This window comes from Pristis pectinata, chromosome 17, assembly GCF_009764475.1.
Source record: "Pristis pectinata isolate sPriPec2 chromosome 17, sPriPec2.1.pri, whole genome shotgun sequence".
In the NCBI taxonomy this organism is placed as follows: Eukaryota; Metazoa; Chordata; class Chondrichthyes; order Rhinopristiformes; family Pristidae; genus Pristis; species Pristis pectinata.
The window spans coordinates 24,773,574-24,797,732 of NC_067421.1; the positions used below are offsets into that span (position 1 = coordinate 24,773,574).

Below are 24,159 nucleotides of genomic sequence, written 5' to 3' on the forward strand. Positions count from 1 at the left end.
AGAGGGCATTTAAGAGTCAACCACGTTCTGTTTCCAACCATCCATATAACCTGTTTACCCATCTTCAATAATGTAACTACCGAAACAACAATCTGCTTGAGGAACTCAGCAAGTCCACAGCATCTGTGGGATGTAAGGAATTGTCAACGTTTTGGGTTGAAACCCTGCATCGACCCGAAACGTCAACAATTCCTTTCTTCCCATAGAATGCTGCTCAACCCACTGAGTTCCTCCAGCAGATTGTTTGTTGCTCCAGATTCCAGTATCTGCAATCAATTGTAACTACTGAATTCGGTTCCCACCAGACAGTGTGTTCAGGAAATTTATTTTTAATTGCTGAAGCCTTGAAGACAATTCTGAAGCAAAATCACAATATTTGAAAGTTGTAGTATTGGCCTAAAATTTACTCAGAGCCAAAGTAACATAATTTGTAAAGGAAATTCCTTTCAAACGTCTGGGATCCGAGCGGTGAGAACTTTTTTTGACGACTTCAAGACTTGTAGACGATCACAAATCGTTGTATATAGTCTGCGGCTTTTTTTTTGCCAATAAAACTCACAGACTTTATCTAACAAACTGTAAGATTCGTGTTATTACTTGTGATTTTCAGTTTGATTCTGTTGGAGAAGGCTGCAAATGAGCAGCTTCTGAAGGTGTTTTGGATCACGACAGCAACTTCTGGGTTTCCACCTTCAGCAGCACATGTGCAAAAATTACCTAAGTTGTCGTCTATTTCACTTGGTAAATAACAAACACTAGTAACTTCACAAAATCTGAGCCATCGCAGTATCCCTTCAACCCACCGTGTTCATGCCAGCACTTTGGAGCTGCTCGGAGATTAGTCCCAGGCTCAGTCCTCCCACTTTCTTGCCCATATCCCTTTGGGGTCCCTCTACATCCTCCTCCATACAGAAAAATCCAGTTTGCTCAGCAAATTTAGAAATATAATATTTGATCTGTAATACCAATTATCTCCGTTTCCAAAGCATGTTAAATTCCGTTTTGAAAGTTCCTAGTGAATTCACTTAAGCTTTCCAGTGTGGTTGGGTAACCTATGCTAACTTTCACTGTTCAGCAGTTTTAGAGGTTGCTTTCTCTCTGTTGGAAGGTCGTCAGTCTGAAATGTTAACTCTGCAGATGCTGTTTAGTTTTTCCAGCAATTTGGGGTTTTGTTTTAATTGTGGCTCTTTCTGTTGCATTTTTTTCTTACGTGGGTCCTCCTTCCTTCTAAGTTTCCTGTACGGCGTTAAAGCCCGCTGCCAATTGGCTAATGGGAATGTCAATCAGGCGCCCCCGGCTGTGAGCAGGAGCTGCAGAACGAGCGGGTATTTGTTCAACGGACGCTGAGCTCCAGCTCCTGCCGGCAGTAGCGGCAGGCCCGACATGTTGCTGTAGTCTCTGGACGGGTAGTCAAAAGAACTGTCATGAAGGTATTGTCAGGTTGATGTTTTAGGACCTGACGTTTGTCGTGGTGTCTGGCATTCCCTGTAGCTGGGATATTAATTACTGTCGTGGGTAACGCAGATAATAGTTGGAAACGCAGAAGGAAGGACTTGATGTAGTTTCGAACCAGCTTTCCCCGGATTGGGAAATCCGGCAGCATCTTCAGACATCCTTTTATTGCTGGATTGGAGATCGTGGGCGGAGAAAATACGAGTGATTGTACTGCGATTTTGAAATTTGGGTTGTAGCACAAAACAAAGCATGTTATTTATTAAGTTAATAGGGGAGACAGCGAAGGAGGGAGGAGTCTTTGTTTTAGGCCTGGGATTTTTTTATTCCTCTGGTCTCTTTATCGAGGCCGTGCTTGTCGCCCAGGAAATTGCAGCTGGAAAGCTTTACAAGTATCCAGTCTCTGGTTGGTTTGTCAGGTTTTTCTGGTCTCGCCGTTCATTGACACTATCAATCCTTAGGCTAGTGTTTACCATGTTCAATGCCAACATATGTTTGCTTCATTTTGCAATTTTTTTGTGAATGCTCGTGTTCATATTTAAATTGTCTTCAAAAACAAAAGTCTTAAATAAAAATCTCGAGGTGGAGTAACGTATGAATTAAAACACAATTTGAACTTGTTTTTTTATAACCCTTTTGAAGTGATGTTTTGTTATTTTACCTTTCAATTCTGCTGGTTTCTGGCTTCACATTACCTCGTTTCAGCGAGAAGATAATGTTAGTCTGCAGAGTTTAATCCTCCAGAGGCTGGTGAGCTCAATGGACTGTCGGAGCTTTCTGATGAGAGTTTAGTTCCACTTCGTTCAGTCGCACTGACCAAAATCATCGTACTTTGATTCCCCCGATGGAGAATTAATTGTATTTAATTTGAGGTCAGCTGGGTAAAACCAACGAGTTCTTGTCAAACATTGAGGCTAAATGATGTCCATGGCGAAAAGATCAGTGTCCAAAAATAAAGCAGCAAAAAACTATTTGCAATTATTTGCAGCTTTGCTGTGGAAAGCACCCAGTGAAAATGCTAAACATATAAATATCCATAGAGTGAGGGAAGGGAGCCAAAAACTGCCTCTTAAACCTAGAGGTATAAAGGTGAGAGGGGAAAGGTTTAAGAGGAACTTCTCCACGCAGACGGTGGTGCATATATGGAAAGAGCTGCCAGAGAAAGTAGTTGGGGCAGATACATTAACAACATTTAAAAGACATTTGGATAAGAGCATAGATAGGAAAGGATCAGAGGATTATGGGCTAAATGCAGGCAAATAGGACTAGCTGAGGTGCCACCTTGGTCGGCTTGTATAAATTGGGCTGAAGGGCCTGTTTCTGTGCTTTATTACTCTATGACTCTAAATTAGATTGTGACAACATAAGTTACTACTATCCAAAATTTATTGAGAGAAGCATTGAGGTGTTTTAAAGACATAAAAATATTTGTTAAAACTCTCTGCAGTATAAGCAGAATCTTGGTTTGTACTCATTAGAGAATTTGTTGTCCATCACTAATTGCGTGAGAATATGAAAGTGAGCTGCATTCTTGAACCACTGCAGAAGGTGAAGGTACTCCTACTGTGCTGTTGGGCAGGGAGTTCCAAGATTTAAACCCAGTGACAAAAAATATATTTCTAAGTCAGGATGGTGTGTGTGAATTGAAGAGGAACTGACAGGTTGCAGTGTTCCCCTGTATCTCTTTTCCTCGTCCTTCTAATTAGAGGAGATGTTGGGTTTGTCTGGTGCTTTTTAGAATATCCTGGGTAGGTAATTACATTTTGTAGATAGTACACACTGCAGCCACTATGTGATGGCGATGGTGGTGGGATTGGGATGCCAGTCAAGTGGGCTGTTTCTTCTGGATGGTGACGAGATTCTCATCCAGGCAAGTGGTAGTGTTCAGTCATGCTGCTGACTTGTGCCTTCTATATGTGGAAAAACCATGGGGTGTTAGGAGGTCAATCATGCCACAAGATACACTGCCTGTGACTTGCTTTTGCAGCAAAGGTATTTATGTGGCTGGTCCAGTAGAGTTTCTGGTCATTGATGATCACCAGGATGTTGATTGAAGGGGATGTGGAGATGGTAATGCTATTCCATATCAAGGTTCTGACTTGTTGGATGTGGTCACTGTTTGGCATTCCATGTTGCTCAAATATTACATGAAACATATCAGCCTATGCCTCAGTGTCATCTGTTGCTGTATGCAGGCATGGACTGCTTAATTTGCTCAGGAGTTGTGAGTGCACATTGTGTGATCCTTGGTGAATATCCCCTATTCTCACCACATGAGAAAGAGATCATTGATGAAGCAGGTGAAAGTGGTTGGAATTAATTTCTTCAGGGGAATATACAATGATTTGGGGCTGGGATGACTGATCTCCAATGTCTTTGGGACAAGATCCAACTCTAGCCATTGGATTGTTTTCCTCTTGATGCTCGTTGAGTTCAGTTTTACCAGGTCTCCATGATGCCACATTTAGTTAAATGATGTCTTAATGTCAAGAACAGTCACTTTCACCTCATCTCAGGAATTCAGCTTTTTGGTCCATATTTGATCCAAAGCTATAATGAGGTCAAGAGCTGAGTGATCCTGGTGAAAGCCAAACTGGATATTGGTGATGAGGTCATTGGAGAACAAGTGCTGACTCATTGGTGTTCATAGAACAGGAAGTTTTTGCTTTCTGTATTTTCATGAGGGAAAAAGAATGAAAAGTACAAAGAAAAATTTTATTAGTGTTACTTGAGTGTATACATTAATGAATCTCAAGTATTTATAAAAATACATATTGCATTAATCTTTGAAGTGCAATTGACATTTTTATATTTACAGATTGAAAAATGTAATCCTTCAAGCCTGCCTGTATTTTTATGTTGTAGACAGTATTGGAACACATAGCAATGGATGTATCTTTTGCAGTAAATAATGGTCCGGTTGCATGCTTCAATTAGAGTACATATGTACCTTTTAAGGAAATATGGGGAAAAACTCCATGGATTGGGTGGGGAATCTTGGAAATGACTAGAATTCTCTGCACTAAGGTAAAAAGAAATCAAGGAAATTGGTTTATTATTGTCATAGGTACCAAGATACAGTGAAAAGTTTTTTATTTGTGTGGCATCCAGACAGAGCATTCCATACATTAGTTAAGTAGTATACTTAATAACTCCATAAATTATTAAGAACTGAAGCAATAGATGTTGACAATGATAAAGATCAGACCAATTTAAATGAGGTATCAGGGTTAAGGGTAAGGAAGAATACATATCCTACGAGATGACTCTCAGGCAGATATCATAGACTGGTGGCCCTATGCATTTCAAGGTTCCTAATTTATATCTACCACTGTGCTCATCTTTTGTAATGGTCGCAATTTTAATGTTGACTGTTCAATTTTGACACTAACTTCAACTTCAAGAATTAAGACAGTTGAAAAGTACTGATTAGGCATTCCTGCTGTATGTTGCCATTCCTGACTAAGCTTTTCTTGAACATTCTTCAGTGGCCAAATACAAGCCTTGACCTTTTTCTGACCCTTGATATAGCTGAAAAAGAATTTCCACAATTACTATCAAAATTTTCTCTGGTCCTGTCTTCTGAGGACCTGGGCACTTTTTCCTTTTGCTGAATTTTGTTGAATATAAAGTGACCTACGTTTGTAATAACTGAATGGAACATTTCTTTACATGGGACTGAATTCAAATTGCATGATGTTTTCACCATCATTAATAGCAGTTCTCATTAGATAATTCATCAATAGCTAATGTGATTTAAGTATTTTTCCTAACCTATTTATATTATTTCTTTAGGCAGCTCAAGGTCATGTGACCTGTCCATTCGGATGAAACTAGGAGAGACACCATGTCATCATGTGTCTCAAGCAGATCTGCTGCTAAGAGCCCTATTAGCAAAGATGAACAATGTGGTAACGGCATCGATCAGCCAGATATTAGTAGTGGTCTGTCGTCCCTAAACATTGACATAGGCATGGAGTCTTTCATTATTGTGACTGAATGTGATCAGAACATCACTGGCAGTGAGCTAGGACAAAACGGAGAAGAAATGCTGGAAGATGAACCTATGCAAGAGAGCAATGAAGAGATCAGATCATGTCCTGATAAGGCTTCAGGACGATTAGAAAGAGCTCAATCAGAAGATGTCCGAGTACCTAGAGTCAGGTTAAATATGTCCAACCGGAAGCTATCTCTTCAAGAAAGATCTAATTTAACTCAGTCATCAGGAAGCTGCTCAACCATTAACGGACGTTATATTTATCCTTCTTTACCATATTCTCCAATTACGTCACCACATTCTTCTCCACGATTGCCTCGTCGGCCAACGGTTGAGTCTCACAGAGTGTCAATTACAGACCTGCAGGTAGGTACACCTTCCTTGATGTATCAATATATCAAAACAGTATTTTGTACTATATTTACGTGAAATAAATATCCGTATCATTGAAATAGAGTTCATATTGAAAATGTAATTACAGGCTAGCTTCTCAGAACAATTCTACTTGTCACCAATATATTACAAATTCTTAGATATCAGGAAACTGAAGAATTAATCCAGTTCAGATGACAGGTGTATTGTGCAAATGCCTTCATTGAAGAATTGAAATGAATTAAAGAATTTCTATAATGTTTAACAATATCTTAATAATACACTTTTTTAATAGCTGTATGTAGAGAGCTCATATTGCATGAAGAAGTTCCAAAGTCAAGGGTAAAGTTTGAGTAGTCACTATTAATAGAAAGCATTTTTCAGAATCAATATGTGCAGTTGCATAATTTAAAAAATTTTAAGAAGTATTCCAAAAATGGGCTGCAACATTTTTTGCAATGTGAAGAATTCTGATGCAATTTTATTTTCAGACAAAGAATATAATCAATAGTACCACTTTGGTAACATTAAATTATCAGCACAAATAGAACATATGAAACAAAATGGACTGTTTCTTGCAACTTGTTGGATCTTATGAGTCAGTTACTCACTGGGTAAATGTTGCTGAGGTTTCTACTAGGTGTTTGTGAAAGTGGTGAATGGGTGTGACTGGATAGCTAAAGACAGGATACCTCCTTCATAACATCAATCAAAGTGGCTATGATGCTGTATGCATGTGCTGTTTTGAAGCGACCCATTATTCTGTAGTTTTAAGGTTGGAAAACTGTTTTGACACTGGAGCACTTACTCTTCCACATCCCCCAAGTATTTCACATACAGTGCTCACTGATAGATAATTATGTGTACACATTGGATGAGATTTACTGGATTTAGTTGTCATGAAATCAGAGTCCTCCCCCATCCACACTCAGTTCTGAAATCAGAAAACTCCCACACATCAAATGATTACTTCATTGGTTTCAACCTTCTCACTGTTGCTCTCAAACTTCATCTAACAAAATTAAGTTCAATTTATACTTAGATGAGATTAAAATGGAAGTGGGAAATCTGACTCTGTAGGCTGGAAAATTTGAATCCTTTTGTTTAGGTTTCTGTCTATAGGTGGGAGATGCATGGCCCTTGATGAGGGATGAGGCACACTGTTGGTAAGATGTGAAATTCGAACTGTGTTGGGGTGGTGGCAACAGTTCCAGCTTGGGCATTTTCATTTGTTTAAATGATCCCTGCTTTGTTCTTTGCCTCTTGCCAGCGCACTACCACAACCCATTCTCCATTTTTCTAGCACTCTTGGCACAAGCCATTTTTCTCCACATTCCCCTCCCTCCAAGACCTGTTCTACTCCGCTTTTCTTTCTCCCCCACTCCTTAATCCCATGACTCATTCTGTTCTGTCCACCCATAAAATAAGTATACTACTAGTATTTGTTTATTGAATGATTGTTATAAATGTAGTGCAGGTGACCCCTGCATTTTTTTTTTCATTTAAGTTCCGTCAGAGTGAATTTTATTCAGTATCTCAAATTTTTGTGTTGTGATTTTTGAATTCTGTAAGGGCATTATCCGATTAGCCATTTTGCAGGGGTCGCCTGTAATGTATTTAGGGTAAGTAATGCAATCTGTTGGAGTAACACTTGCTATTCTGTGTTTGCTTTCCAGTAGTGTTGATTTTTCTGTTGAATCATAATTGTGGGCAACCAAGCAGAAAAATGGAAAGAATTGTTTTGTAACAATAAATAATTAGTTTTATGCCCCCCACCCCCAAGTTTACACTTTTCACCAATTAACTGGTGAAACGGATGTACCAGTCTAATTGAAAAGACAGCAGAGCCAATGTGTATTATAGAACTAGTGATGGCCAAAGAATCAAACCAGAAGCTGCACAAAAAGGCATGCATGGCACAGCAAGAAAAATTCAATAAACTCTAGTTTAAATGTTAGTGTATGGATATGCATAGCACCTGTACTACTTTGCATTTAGTGCAGTTGATTTATAACTGGACGTTTTAGGAATAAAATTGAGGAGTTTTTTCCATTAAAGGGGTTGTGCAATTGTAACTTAAAAAAACTGTGGACATTGGATCAATTTGAAATTTTCGAGACAAATTGCCAGTTTTTTATTAGGCTTCATTTATTACTAGCTGTGGAACGAAGGCAGGTAAATGAGGTTTACATATCACCAATGGCCAAACTGAATTCAGAACATAACCTCAAGGCCTGAATGTCCTTTTACTGTGGCATTGTCCTATTTTCATTTGCTATTTGTGTTATGTTATTGAATTTCTGCTCTAAAAGGTTGGACATCTAGGTTAATGTAAAAAAAATAAACTGATGGAAAAACATTGTTTTTTATTTTTTCTCCAGATTTCAGTAACTGCAGTTATTTGCATCTCCAGGATTAATTAGTTGTAGCATTCAGTCTTACAAGCCAGAAAATTTGTCATTCTATCCCCAGCTTTTATCAAATTAGATAAGCTAGGTATAGGTTTTTTTTATTTCCATTTCTTGTGATGTGGCTTTTGCTGGCAAGGTCATCATTTATTCCTCGTCCTTAATTACCCTTAAGGAGGTGGCCATGAGCCACCATCCTGAAGCACCACAGGCCTGACAAAGTTGCCTTTGACACTCTGGAAATGCAAAGGGTTAGAGCAAAAAGTGTTTCAATTCTTGGTTGCACACAACAGTTTATTCTGGAAATTGTGCATGTGTAGAAATTCTTAATATTTCTGTTTAGTCATGTTGGCTGTTGATACAATCTAGGTTCACCCATGAAGAAAGGTTACCTGTAAATGTTAGCAGAGCTTTGCTGCTGTATGAGGCACTGTACAATAGCAGGAGTCAGTTTCTGGAAAGGAAGTGGAGGAAAAACCTTTTTAAATATTTCAGATTTCCAAAAAAATTAAATTGGGATGCAGTAAGCAGGCTTGCAGAATCTTCCCCAGTGAGCATAGAAATTAAGGTCAGTTCAAACTGCTTGCTTCAGATCAAGGGATTATATTTTTTTCTACAGAAATCTTCTCTCATTTTGCAAAATATACTGTGAACTGTTACAGTTTTTTTCTATAATAACAATAGGTTACAGAATTAAATAATTTTTTATTATTTATACATTAATTTCTTAATGTGAAATTTCTGATTTTTTTTTTCTGCCTCTACCACCCTGTCAGGCAGTGAGTTCCAGACGACTCCTCCTCAGATTCTAGATGGGCGGTGGAGAAGGGTTGGAATTCTTCTCATATTCTCTCTTATACTTCTACCAATAATTTGAAATTTATGCCCTCTGCATTTTGATATTTGTGTTAAGTAGTCCCTCTAATCCATTCTCACCAGGGCCCATAATTTTATACACCCCAATTAAATCTTCTCAGTCCCTCTGTTCCAGACAAAACTTTTGATCATATCTTGACAATGCCCCCATAATTCTCAATTTACTTTCTTTAGTCCAGTCTCATCCTACCATATACAAGAGCAAAACATTACAGAAGACTCTAGCTATGACTTAATTAGTGTTTTATACCGTTATCCTTCATGCCATCTTACTACTTTATCTACCTATCCTGTGGACATGTGTGCTAAGTTCCCTCCTATTCTCCTGTACTTCTCAGTAACCTTATAACTTATTATGTCTTTCCTTAAACTGTTTTGACTTCCGAAATGCATTACGTCCCTTCTTCAAATTAAATTCTCCACACTGAGTTGGTGTCAACTAGGGCTCTCAACAGAAGTTCACTCATGCACCACTAGTATGAAAACAATGTCTCTCTTTCAACAGAATGGTCACCATTTGATTGACGAGAATTAACTAGTCATCTTCTCTGTACCCAATTATAGCTTCATTACTACATGCAGCCTCGCATAATTAAATTGTGTTAAATGGATCAACACTTTCGTGCTGTCAGAAGCATTTACACTTAAAAGCTTTTTATAGATTCGTAGGTAGTTTCCGTGTTTGAGGACCCCTTCTCTTGGGTTCTCCTAATTGCCTGTTGTTGTACATATTTCCTAGAGCTAGTCATTTGATCATTATGGATGCAGAGATGATAAAGAGAGGAAACAAGTTTGAAAGAAGAGTACAATGATTATTGCTTCAATATTCACTGAACTTGTTTTGTGAACTGAACACCAGTGTGTAGATTCTGCTCAATCTCCCTGCTGGAAGAGGGAAATAACAGGAGGAGGAATCATTCCTGTGTAACACTTGACACCGCTTGTGGTTAAGGTTCAGGCAATTGGAAACAAGCCAAAGAAATGAGAGCTCAAAGTCTTATTGATGGGTATCATATGTTTAAATAATTCATTAGTACTTTTTTTAATGTTACAGCTGTTGGATAAATCAAGGTAATGTTGTTGGACAGGTCCAACAGCCCCTCATTTTGAGTCAACTTAATTTGATTACAATGGGGGTGGCCTTTGGTCAAATGCAAATATTTAGATTGCAGATATCACTCTTGTTTTCCACTCATCCTCATTACATCCTGTGTTTTGCAGTCACTTATCCAATTTCTCATCAATCTACTTAGCTACAAATCCATGTACGGTCACTCGCTAAACAAATCTAATTATTCATCCACCCGTACACATCAGTATAATTATTCCTACACCCACATAATCCTCATTCGCATACAGCCACTGTGTCCTCTCATTCTCACACCCACATAGTCCTCCAATACACAGGCACGAAAAAGTACAAACATTATTATGATGATCATCTTGAGCATGAGAAGTGTGAGGTGGTACACTTTGGAAGGACAAACTCCAGGGCAGAGTACTGGGTGAATGGCAAGGTATTTGGCAGTGTGGAGGAGCAGAGGGATCTGGGGGTTCATATTCACAGTTCATTGAAAGTTGCCTCACAGGTGGAAAGAGCAGTTAAGAAGGCCAATGGGATGTTGGCTTTCATAAATCGCGGGATTGAGTTTAAGAGCCGCGAGGTGATGATGCAGCTTTACAAAACTCTAGTTAGGCCACACTTAGAGTACTGTGTTCAGTTCTGGTCGCCTCATTATAGGAAGGATGTGGAGGCGTTGGAGAGAGTGGAGAGGAGATTTACCAGGATGCTGCCTGGATTAGAGAGTATTGAATATGAGGAGAGGCTTAAGATGCTAGGGCTTTATTCACTGGAAAGGAGGAGGATGAGAGGAGACATGATAGAGGTATATAAAATACTGAGAGGAATAGATAGAGTAGACAGTCAGCGCCTCCTTTCCAGGGCACCAATGCTCAAGACGGGAGGGCATGGCTTTAAGGTTATGGGTGGGAGGTTCCGGGGAGATGTCAGGGGGAGGTTTTTCACCCAGAGAGTGGTTGGTGCATGGAATGCACTGCCTGGGGTGGTGGTGGAGGCAGATACATTGAACAGGTTCAAGAGCTTGTTGGATAGGCATATGGAGGAGTGTGGGATGGGGGGGGATATGCGGGAGGAAGGGGTTAGGTAGTGTGAGGGTGGTTTGATGGATGGCACAACATGGTGGGCCGAAGGGCCTGTTTTGTGCTGTATGGTTCTATGGTTATGATTTATCACCATCCATGGCATTGTAATATTGAGACCTGCTTCCCAAAATATCCATTTTAAATTTTGTTAATATAGGATTGGGACTGGTAACAGTATTTGTTTCTTTGACAAAAAGAGTCAACCTTTCCTTTCTATGTGGGCATTGACATTGTTGTAAAAACAGATGAATACTACCCTGTTTTCTTTTATCTTTACACATTAGCTGAGGGAACAGCCTCTTTTAAATTTAGTTTTGTATAATGAGTTTAATCATCCGTTAGTTTAAGGGGCTTTCAGGGAAGAGTGATCATAATATGGGAGAATTTTGCAGAAGATTAAAGATGGTTTGGTTCCATCTGAAGCGAGCAACAGTTAACAAGCAATGGTTTATATTTAAATAATTCATACATAGTTTGCAGAAAATATATATTCCTTTAACATACATAAACCCAACAGAAAAGTCATAGCTAACAAGAGAGGTTAAAGGTAGTATTTACTCAAAGAGAAAAGGCTTAAAAATGTTGCCAAAAATGTTAGGTTTCAACAAAGGAGGACCAGGAAATTCATGAGGAAAAGGAAAGAATATGAGAATAAACAAGTGAGCAACACAAAAAAACTGAAAAGCTTTGGATATGTAATAATAAAAAAAGTGAAATTATTTTGGGAAATAAGGAATTGGCATGGAGAGAGTGGTCCCTGCAGAAGGCAGAAAAGGATGGGGAGGGGATGATGGGATCCCATTGCAGCTGGCAAAAATGACAAAGGATGATATGCTGGATGTGGCAGCTAGTAGGGTGAAAGGTAAGAACTAAGACAGCTCTATCTCTGTTCTGTTTTTTATCGGGGGTGAGAGCAGAATTCCAGGAAAAAAGAGTAAGTATGAGAGAGGGCTCCATCAACCACAGTAGAGGGGAAGCTAGGTTTCCTGAAAAAAGGAGGAAATTTCAGATATCCTGAAATGGAAGGATAAGGACTTAGTACAGGAAAGTACCACTGATGTAGGAGGTTCCTCTTGATGTTATTGAATGGCAGAGCATGCATTAGGGCTGGGTGGCCTATTTTTGCCTCTATCTTCTAATGTAGAGTTCCCAATGGTTCAGGAAAAAATGCCAAGTGTTCACAGTCCACAGAATTGATAAAGTTCAAGTCCTGTTTTTGTTGAGTAAGCTGATCACACCCTGAGTAGTATTAGGGGTACCACCTAGTTAGGAAATAAGTTAGCCAGAGTTCTCAATATATTTGGGACATTAATATTACTGCTTGCAAAGTAGCCTTCCAGCACTCCCTCAAAGCTCTGAGTGATGGTTGGCTTTTTGGGTGAGGTACAAATGGTGGACCTAGATCTGTGGAGTGTGGTAAAGGAAGAGTTGCTGCTTTCAGAGAGAGAAAATGGTCAGTATTCATATTTTACTATGAAATAGGAGGCCATTCAGATCATCCTGTGAGGAATACCATCAATCCCATTTCCTCATGCTCAGTAAATTCTCCTATCATCCACCTCCAGTACAGGTAATTTGCTGTAGCCAATTAACTCAACAACAAGCACACATTTGAAATGAGGAAGGAAACCAGAACACCCAATGGAAAACCACATGATCACAGGAAGAACATGCAGGAGGTCAGAACTGAATGTAGATTACTGGAGCTTTTGGACAGTTATAATGCCACTGTACTGCCCAAAGTTGATCATTAAATATTTTACTTCAGAGCTGAAAACACATTTTAACTTGCTGTGCAGAAAACCAATTGCTGAATTCTGCAATTAATTGCACTTATTGAGGGAGTTAATTTTTATATTAGACTGTTCATATTTTACATCAATTTTCTGATTTGTGTAGTTATGGACTTTGTGGTACATTTATCACTACCATACTTTTTTTTACAGATATTTCTTTGGCTGCATGTAAACTGGCTTACAAATAGAACATTATAGGGTGGCCTTCTGTTTAACAAATAACTCGGAGTAAGCACACACTGGTGATGGTTGAATTTATTTAGTACTGATTCTACCTGTGTTCAATGAATAACTATATTTTTAGGTGTTATTTTGCATTCTATACCAAAACCTAGTGTGTAACCATAGAAACGGGAACATTTACTGGCTTGAGCTACTCTTTAGCTCTTAATACAAATATTTGATATATTTTCTCCATAGCAACTGCATAAATTAATTGCCTCCATACATAAAAAGCAAGTACCATGTGACAATTACTAGGTCATTAAATATGTGCCACAATAATTTTAAAATCCATAAAATACATCAGTTGTGATTTAGTCTTCCAGTGCTTATCTTTATAATATTGAGCTGAATGCCTAAGAGCTTCTAGGTTAGAAAAAAATTGAAGTTGAAATTCCAGAAAATATAGCCCTGTCTTGTAGATGGATGTCAATTTTATGAATAAAAGATATCATTCAATCGGTTATTTGATCTAATTTACAGCACAGAAAAGTGTCATTTGTCACCAAGGTGTGCACTTGTTTCTCAGTCAGAAAGCTGAAGTACTGTCGATGATCCTTTTGTTTGAATGAAGTCTTTAAACAAAGCCCCTTTTCAGATGGGCATAAATGATCCCATGATACTATTTTAAAGAAGGTGAGCACTGCCTCATTTAGCCAATATTAATATCTTCACCACTATCACCAAAGTAGCTTTTGTCATTAACTTGTTGTTTGAGAGAACTCCCTCGCTAGTACAGATTAGTTATTGTGTTCCCAATTTTTGGAGTCTAGTTGCTGTTTTAACGTAATCAATTGACTATAATTTGTTGGAATGCTCTAAAGTTTTAGAAATTCATATTTCTTTTATTGTGCCATTGATAGCTCTTCAAATAGAGATACCTACTTATTTCAGTGCCATGACATTTTATATTGTTTTAATGCTCTGGCAAGGTAGCATTGTCAACATTAAGATGTGCAAATTCTACCATAGCAGCTGCAAAGTTAAAATTTCACAATAATTTTCTTTGGGGAAAGAAACATGTCTTTACCTAGTTTAACCTAAATGGGCCTTCAATTTTAGTTTCCACAGCATGATTGGGATACTGTTTATTGTAAATGTCGACAGAAAATAATTGTACAGCATATCTGCCACTTTCTTAGTTTCATTCACACTATTTGCCTTAAATCTTTAATCTCAGTAGCTGTCTTGTGCTTCTTCCTCTTCAGCAATTCAATCATTTCATGATTGCCTTTAGATAATATCCATGAACTTCAGGGTGTTAACCAAGTACGAGTCATTACTCTTTACCGTTTCTTATGTGGGTTGACCGCTTATTTCAGTACACCATCCAGAGTAGGCTCCAGAAATTCAGTAACTTTCAGATATGAATTAATCTGGCTCTCTATGGGAGCATGGCTTCCTGAATAATCTTGCCTACAGAGTTGAGTCCTTCTCTTCTACTCTTGGAGTTCTGGGCATGTCTACCCCACCTTTGACGTGTGTCCTACTGTTTCAGCTTGTGCAGAAAACCCAGCAGGAACACCACAGACAAATTAATCGATAAAGAACCAATAAGCAGAGAAAAAACCATCACACAAAGTTGCTGTACAAACTTTGAGAACTTTCCTGATTTCTCCATCCACCCTCCAAAGCTGCCTGCAACAGACTGCAGAAGTAAATGACAAGTGGCTAACATTTTAAATAGTAAGGTGTAGAGAATGGAATTCTAGGTAAGCAGTTCTTTCTAAGGGTAAAGAATCTTTCTAGAAAAACAACCAAGTCAAGTTGCCAGACATTGCCCAATGGCACCAGATGCACATCCAAAGCAGCAAATGGCTGACATATGCTAGTGCATATTGTAACTAGTAATTGAAAGGCAAGAAAATGCAAGATTTAAAATGAAAAGGGAAAATACTAGAGGTACATAGAAGGTTGGGCAGCATCTGTTGAGAATGACACAGCTAAGGTTTCAGGTTGATGACTTTTCATCAGAACTGAAAAAGACTACTCAGCTTTTCTCATTCTTCCTGTTCTTTTTACTCAACTTCTAGGCACAATACTGACAAATTATTCTCCCTTTAAAAACCTGAGAATGTCAAATTCATGTTTTGGTGCATGATAGGTGAGCTTTTAATGGTGTAATATGTCATTATTGTTGCTTAGGATGTTCTGGTGCTTTATCCACGCACATAACATTGGGTTTTATAATTTTCCCCCATGCACATTCCAAAACAAATTTTAAAAAATGTTAAATGCTTATTTGATATATCAACTCAACCTTGATCTTGTGTGTATGCTCAATTCTTTATTTCATGCTTTGTAAAATGTTTAACAGATTAATTAAAATATATACCTTTCTCCTTCCTGGTTTACTGCCTTTGAGAATTCTTCAATAGGCTTGGCCTGGCCATTCAGCCACCTTCATGACATGGCAGCTGATGGATGTTTGGAATCCCCATAAGCTTATGGATGACAGCAATGGACCTCAGAACAGGGTTAGTTCAATACAGGAGAGTTCAAGATCAAGTAATGAGATAGAGTTCTACATGTTTTTGTTTGGTTTGTGCTTCCCAGAGCAGTATGAACTTGAGAAGCTGGAGGTGGCCAACAATTGATCAAAAGTGGTAATGTTAGGAATAGATGCTATTGCAGATGATTTTCTAATTGGTAGGAGCAAAGAGATGCAATGCAAGGAAGCATTCAGAGATAAACATATCTAAGTGAGACAGTGGGAGTTTTGATGCAATACAAAATGCCATGATGGAGGAGTGATTACTGAATCTCAATTGATTGAGATTAAGGGAGGAAAGGAGTATAGTGAAATCAGAGGACAGAATGATGAGTTGAGATGCAAGTTGAAATCACAGAGTAACAGAACATGGTGAATGCAGAGGCTAAGGGAGCAAAGCAGTGAAGATGTGAAAATTTTAATTGCATTCAGGTAGATAGTGGTGACTATTTTAAATGACAGATAAATAGAGCAACATGATATTGTCAAAAGAGGTAAAAGTGCTTGAGGAGTGGGAGGACAGACCAGGATATGATTTGGTGATAAGTGCAGGATAGATGATAGGTAGAATGTGATTGCACTGGAGAGAGTACAGAGGAGATTCACAAGGATGTTGCCTGGGAGATAATGAGGAGAGACTAGAAGGTGGGGTTTGGTCTGGATGGTGGCATCAGGTAAAGGCAGAGGCAGCGGCATTTGCTTCTTGATTAACTCATTGTGGTACACAGATGTGACAGTTCTATCTCAGTCCTACTCCCCTGACCAGGAACATCTGGCAGTGAAGTGTCGTACGTTCTGTGTACCGAGGGAGTTCTCTGCCGTCATCCTGGTAGCGGTGTACATTCCACCCCTGGCAAACGTCAGGCTGACACTGGAGATGCTGAGCACCATGATCAACAGTCACGAGAGTGCACCCTGACACCTTCTCAATCATTGCAAGGGACTTCAACCAAGCCAGCTCGAAGAAGTCTCTGACAAACTACCACCAACATGTCACCTATGAAGCCAGAGTAGCCCATACAATCAGTCACTGTTACACCACCATCAAGGACACTTACCATGCCATCCCGCGCCTGAACTTTGGCAAATCCAATCACCTGGCTGTACTTCTACTCCTGCCATATAGGCAGAGACTGAGAACCACAGCACCAGTGGTGAGGACTGTAAAGGTATGGTCAAGGGAGGTGGAGGAGCATTTACAGGACTGCTTTGAATTGGTGGACTGGACCATATTCAGGGATTCATCTTTAGATCTGAGTGAATATGCCACCGCCATCATTGACTTCATCAAGACCTGCATGAATGAGTGTGTGTCCTTGCGAACATGCTGAGTTTTCCCAAACCAGAAGCCCTGGATGAACCAGGAGATTCGCAGTCTGCTAAGGGCTAGACCTGTGGTGTTCAAGACAGGCAGTTTAGAATCCTACACGAGGTTCAGGTATGACCTAAGGAGGGCCATCGTGAGAGCAAGAAGGCAATTCCGTGTGAAATTAGAGACCCAATCGGATGCACGACAGCTATGGCAGGGTTTGCATGCCATTACTTCCTACAAGGCAACACTTAACAGCATAAATGGCAATGATGCTTCACTTCCCGATGAGCTCAATGCCTTTTATGCACGCCTTGAAAGGGAGAATTACACCTGTGAAAATCTCCACAGCATCTGGCGACCCTGTGATCTCTGTCTTGGAGGTCAATGTCAGAACATCCTTCAAGAGGGTGAACCCTCGCAAGGTGTAAGGCCCCAATGGTGTACCTGGCTAGGTATTGCAAAACCTGTGCCAACCACCTGGCTGGAGCATTCAGGTCTATAGCAGATGCAATCTCTCAGGCTCTCCACTCTGCTTTGGAGTACCTAGACAACAGCAAAATGTATGTCAAGCTGCTGTTTATTGATTACAGCTCAGCATTCAACACCATCATCCCTTCAGTTTTAATCACCAAGCTTCTGAACCTGGGCCTCTGTACCTCCCTCTGCAACTGGATCCTCAACTTCCTCATCGGGAGACCACAGTCAGTATGGACCGGTGATAACATCTCCTCCTCGCTGACGATCAATGCAGGCGCACCTCAAGGATGCGTGCTTAGCCCACTGCTCTACTCTCTCTACACTCATGACTGTGTGGCTAAGCACTGCTCAAACGCCATCTATAAATTCGCAGATAACACTGTTGTTGGTAAAATCTCAGTTGGTGACGAGGAGGCATACAGGAGTGAGATAAATCAGCTGCTTGCATGGTGTTGCAGCAACAACCTTGCACTCAATGTCAGCAAGACCAAGGAATTGATTGTGGACTTCAGGAAGGGGAAGTCAGTAGAACACGCAACAGTGCTCATTGAGGGGTCAGTGGTGGAAAGGGTGAGCAGCTTTAATTTCCTGGGTGTCAACATCTCAGAAGATCTGTCCTGGGCGCAACACATTGATGCAATCATGAAGAAGGCATGCCAGCGACTCTACTTCCTTAGGAGCTTGATGAGGTTTAGTATGTCACCAAAGACTCTTGCAAATTTCTATAGATGTACGTTGGCGAGCATTCTGACTGGTTGCATCACAGCCTGGTATAGAGGCTCAGATGCACAAGGTCGCAAGAGGCTGCAGAGGGTTGTAGATTCAGCCAGATCCATCATGGGCACAACCGTCCCCACCATCGAGGACATCTTCAAGAGGTGGTGCCTCAAGAAGGTGGCATCCATCACAACCCTTGCCATCCAGGACATACCCTCTTCTTGTTACCACCATTAGGGAGGAGGTACAGGAGCCTGAAGACCCACACTCAACGGTTCAGAAATAGCTTCTTCCCCTTCACCATCAGATTTCTGAACAGTCTGTGAGCCCATAAACTCTACCTCCGTTATTCCTTTTTTTGCACTATTTATTTTGTGATTTTTTTTTTAGTAATTTTGTCTTTGCATTGTGATGCTGCTGCCAAACAACAAATTTCATGTCATAATAAGTCAGTGATGATAATTCTGATTCTGAAATCTGATTCTGTTTTCCATGGAACACGAGGCTGAGTGGGGAACCTGATGGAGGTAAACAAAATTATGAGATGTGTAGATAGTTAGAAACTTTTCCCTATGGCAGAGGTGTCCAAAATTAGAAAGCACATATATAACGTGAGGAAAAATAGGTCTAGAGGGGTTCTGAGGACTTATTTCACCCAGAGGGTGGTTTAAATCTGGGATGTGCTGCCTGAGAAGATGGTGGACCAAGCACTAACAAATGGGATCAGTATGGATAGGTACTTGATGAATAGTGGCCAAAGAGCCATATAGCACTGAACTAGGCCCTATGACTATCGCCTTGCTGATGTGAATGGGGTAAATGATAGGTGGAAAGGTATTATTTAGAGTTTTTAAAAATAATTCAGAGGAGAACCTCCAATATTTTAGAATCTTTCTTAATTTCTTCCTTGGCTTACCTATAGGTGGTTTTCTTATTTTTTGTTGTTCTTTGCTTTTCTGGTTGCCTGCAGTTTTTCAAGCATCAGTTCCCCCAACTACTTTTCTGTCTTTTTGATGTTTTTTAATCTGTCTTGTTTTCTCTGCAATTTTCTTGCTTTTTTTTTTGTTGGCAGTAAATGCGAAATGGCACTGAGAGGATATCCAGTATTGTCCACATTGAAACCAATATGCAGGCAAGAGATGGGGTGACATGGTAGCATAGCGGTTGGCGTAACGCTATTACAGTGCGAGTGATCGGGGTTCAAATCCCGTTGCTGTCTGTAAGGAGTTTGTATGTTCTCCCTGTGTCTGCATGGGTTTCCTTCCACGTTCCAAAGACTTAGGGCTAGGTTAACGTGGGTTTAAGTGGGTGGCTCGGACTCGTTGGGCTGGAAGGGCCTGTTACCCTGCTGTAAATAAAGATTTTTAAAATAACCTTACGGTAAGCTCAAAGTTTAGACTAAATATACAAATGAATATATTAATAAGTTCATTTTTTATTCATAATTGTGGAAATGTTTGGTTTTAATATTGAATAATACAAAGTTAATTTAACATTGAATCACTTACATTAAAGTAATTCCTTGTGAAACTGAGTTTTTCTGAGAGACCTTTGAGTGTTACAAGAACAATAGTTTTCTGCTGTTTATACAGATGTGATAGTTATTACTTTGTTGTTTCATTGTTGTACATATTAAACAATTTTTTGTTTAATATGTACAACAATTGTAGACAGCTTAGCAGCAACCATAATTACTATCTATAATGTTAATTGTTCTATTTTCTCTAGAAAATGAGAGTATTTCATAATTAAATGATACATATTGCCCGCATCAAGTTGACAGTACTTTATACACAGCTGACAGTGTCAATGGATTTAGCATTTGTTTCATGTAGTCATGCAGATATGTGGGGGTGACAAATGCAGATAGTTCAGATTTTACTTTTGGTCCTTCAAGCTGCAGATTTCAGATTGTGGTCTCTTAGATATTTGGATCCGCAACATATCCAACGCTGAATGCAGCATCATGGCACTGTCAAAAGTGATTCTTTTAAGCAAAAAGAGGAAAATCTGAAAATGAAATGACTGAATGGAGTCTAAGCACAAGTAACTACTTTTTGCGGAACAATAGAACAAGTAGCTATTCACCTATTGAATTTCCATTACTCTTATTTGCCCATCATCATCTTCCCTATCCAATTTAATAACTTTATTTCATAATTAACCAGTAAGACATCCAATCTTTGCATTTGCTATTTTCAGTTACTGAAGCATTGATTGTGAGTTGACAAGCAGTTGCCTTGATGTGAATAACCAAAATCTTGTACAGTAATGGCTGGCACATTGTTTACCATGCATTTAGTGGACTAAGGAGTTGAATTTCAAGGAAGGATTTGTTGGATTTAAATCACTTCTCTTTTATTTTATAAGTTTACTGATGAACTAATCTAGTTGTTTAAAGTTACAGAAGGATCCAATTAGGTATAAACAGAAAATCTTTTTCTCTTGTGGTGGAACCAGAACAAGAAGATACACATTTTCAAATTAGCACCTGACTAGGCAGCAATTAAATTGGGAAGCAATTGTTATCCCTGCAAAAATTGGTACTCTGTCCCCAGAAATATTTTAAAAACTGGATTAATTGAAATTACCAAAACAGAGATCGAAAACTAATGGAAAAAGTTATCAAAGGATATTACCATACAGAGTTGAGTTATAGATTTGTCATGACACAATGGCAGAACAAGATTGTCTGAATGAACTATTCTTTCCCTTTGTTCCTAATTTCTGTATCTTCTGCTATTTTCATTCCTCTCATGCATACTTAATTCATAATGTTATGTCCATCATTGTTTTCTTTTGGATTACATTATTTTTTGGCAATTCCTTTTCAGTTTATCATCCTTTGTATATTCATATGTTCTGTTGCTTTTTAATATTAGTTTTTCCCATTTTATTGATTTTTATTTTATAATGTTTTCTCAGATTTCCTTTCCTTCGCATCTGCTATGGGAAGGATCTTCTTCCACTAGGACTGTAATTAGTGAGATTTCTATCCTCACTTGTATACTGCAATGAGAATGTTTTAATAGGATATTCTCAGCAAAAGGCAGTCTTCAGTTATGTTGCACCTAAATTTCACACCAGGAGTTTGGAAACCTAAGTAGATAACTTTTGTTATGACTGCAGGGACAAGTTTTTTTTTTAAGTATGGGGAAAATTGGCCATTAACCTGACTTTGGTTCCTCCTTAAGAAGAAAATTTAATAAAGACAAGCCAATAAGATAGCTTCCATGTTTTTAAATCATTTTGAAGGTGAGTGGATGCAAATACCATGCTTCAATTATTATGATGGGGAAAGTAGAAAGAAATCTAATTACATTTAACAGCCTCTGTACAGGCATGATGGGCCTTAAAGACTTTGTGGGGTGGAGAATCCTATTATGTTGTAATCCTTTGCCTCATCTATTGCTTTTGTTAAGACATCCAGATTCTAATTGACATTTCCAAAAAGAACATTGTCATGCATTTAAATCTGCTCGTAACACAATTCAAAATACATTTTTCTAGTGAAAGTGTGTTCTCATGAAGGGTTTTTCTCTCTCCACAAATGCTGCCTGACCTCCTGAATATTTCCAACATTTTCAGTTTCAATGTTATGTTTCCTGTATTGTTATCTCCATTGCAAAGCTTGGAATCTTCTTTATCAGTAGACAGCCTCTTCCCATTTTTTGTACTTTGAGCCAGCTATTTATGAACGTGTTTCCCTCCTTGTATTTTGTTTTCTATTTCTTTCCTCTATATCTTCATTATTCCAATGGAGAGTCACTGATTTAAAATGAATCACATTTTTAAAATTAGTATCTTTTTATATTGGATTTTTCTTCCTTCAAGAGCAAAATTTCTTCCTGTTCCCTGTTTCCCCCATCTTTGAGAAGCCATGTATTCTTTGGGTCATGACTTCACTGGCAACAAGCAACACTTCCTGCATGAACCAAAACAGCAAATGCATATTGATCCTTCAGCTGCAGGAGTTAAAACATTTGATTCTAACAGTAATCATTACTTAGCAGTCGTGAGCAGAAACTCTGATTAATTTGCTCTTCTCTACTCAGTGACACTATCTGTTAGGCCATCATCAGTGCCTTACCTGTAGTTAGCTCAGCACAACCTACATCTAGATCTCCTAGTGTCCTTTCTAAATATTTGTTGACCATGGTTCTTGCCAAAAGAAGTATGGTGATGCAGGAAACTGAACTGACTATATATGCAGTGGTCACTAGATGGAGGCAGTGCATTAACTTTTATTAAAAGTAAAATTTCAAAAAAGGTTAGGGAAGGGTGAAAGAACACAGAATTTTTTCCAGATTTAATTCTACATAGTGGTTTGATTGAGATTATTAGACCTAATACATAATGATTTTGAAGGTAAATCCTACAAAAATAAGCCTAAAGCAGAAGATGACAAGAATTATTTTGTAATCACATAAGGTGTGGGGGAAATAGAATTTGGAAAAATAAATTAATGTCATTTAGATTAAGTCATTTACTAAAAGGTTTCAAAAATCTATTTAAAATTCTGTTGTTATTGTTCAGACCTGACATCTACACCATTGTCAGGATTTACTTCATTTTCCTGAGAGGATTGTGTTAAAAATATATACAAAACCTCGATGTATTTTGTTTTCAAGTATTTCTTGAGAATGTTAAAAGGAAGTTGTAAAGAGTTGCATGTTGATAAATATGTCATCATAGTAACATTTTCTGATATTTTAGAGGAAGTTTCCCAAGATCAAGAAGGGTTGTGATCATTTAAAATTTGTGTATTCTTTTATATTATCAAAGTTAATTAATTTTCCCTTCATAAAATGTGTATTCATCTTGAGATGCACCGTGAGAAGGGAAATGGCAGTACTTCAGGTAGTCTGCTTTGTTTCGTGACTCATCATGTATCTTCTTCCAAAACTTAACCCATTTCTTTTCCACAAAATCAAAAAAAACACAATAAGCAAACAATTTTTCAAAATGCATGGTTTTGAGAAATGAAGAGAGATCCTATTTTAGGAAGATGTAGATATTGTTTTAAAAAAACATTTTTCCACAGCAGTGTTGTGGATTAGAATGAGATACAAAGTCCTTAAGATAACAAGAAATGATCTCATTCTTCACCTGGTCACAATCAGATTCATGATATTTCAAACACTGTTGGAATTGAAAATTGTGCATTGTAAAGTTAAATAAGTATTCCGGAGTTTCACTTGATTACCATTAAAATTGTGAACAAATTTCAAGTAAAAAATTTTGCTTAGAGGTTCTCCATGTGGTTGCTTATAGTTAAGCACAATCTACAAAATGTTTATATGAAGTTTTCAGTAAGGGGCATCATGATTCAAAGAGCCTTGTCTGATGCCAAATCAGAAATATAAAAGGCAGCAATTTTACTTCTAGCTTTATCCCATTGGGCAGTCACTGTTTGGTACATGGATATCTTTCATATTCTGTGGATTGATGAACTAAGAAAACTTGAATAGCAGCTCTTTTGTATAGTTTTGTGTTCTTAAGCGATTCTATTTTGAGAGAACAAAGGGAATATCTGTGCTAGGATGATGACCAAGGTAGCCTAGGTGACACAATATCTTTTGATGCTCATAGAATCATACAGCAGGAAAAACTGGTTCACTGAGTCCATGCACCTATTTACACTAATCCTACTCTGATCCCATTTTATTCTTCCCACTTTCCCATCAACTTCCCCCAGATTCCACCGTTTCGCTACATACTAGAGGTAATTTACAGGGGCTAATTCACCTACCAACCTTCACATCTTTGGGACATGGGAGGAAACTGGAGCACCTGGAGGCAACCCATGGGGTCACATGGAGAATGTGCAAACTGTACACAGCACTGGAGGTCAGGATTGAACACAGTTTGCTGGC

At 38.6% G+C, this 24,159-nt stretch overlaps 1 protein-coding gene across 7 annotated transcripts in view; it reads left to right on the forward strand.

Annotated features, from left to right (window-relative positions):
* The first annotated feature begins 1,255 nt into the window (after nucleotides 1–1,255).
* LOC127579242 (calcium/calmodulin-dependent protein kinase kinase 2-like) overlaps nucleotides 1,256–24,159 on the forward strand; it is a 58,990-nt gene continuing 36,086 nt past the window's right edge. For 3 of the 7 annotated variants that reach the window (XM_052031880.1, XM_052031878.1, XM_052031881.1), the window contains exons 1-2: nucleotides 1,545–1,662; nucleotides 5,248–5,815. In XM_052031880.1, coding sequence (XP_051887840.1) covers nucleotides 5,300–5,815 — 516 coding nt within the window. In that variant the 5' untranslated portion in view covers nucleotides 1,545–1,662; nucleotides 5,248–5,299. Of the gene's footprint in view, nucleotides 1,431–1,544; nucleotides 1,663–5,247; nucleotides 5,816–24,159 lie in introns of those variants that run through there. The other 4 variants (XM_052031883.1, XM_052031879.1, XM_052031884.1 and 1 more) reach the window with 4 other exon arrangements.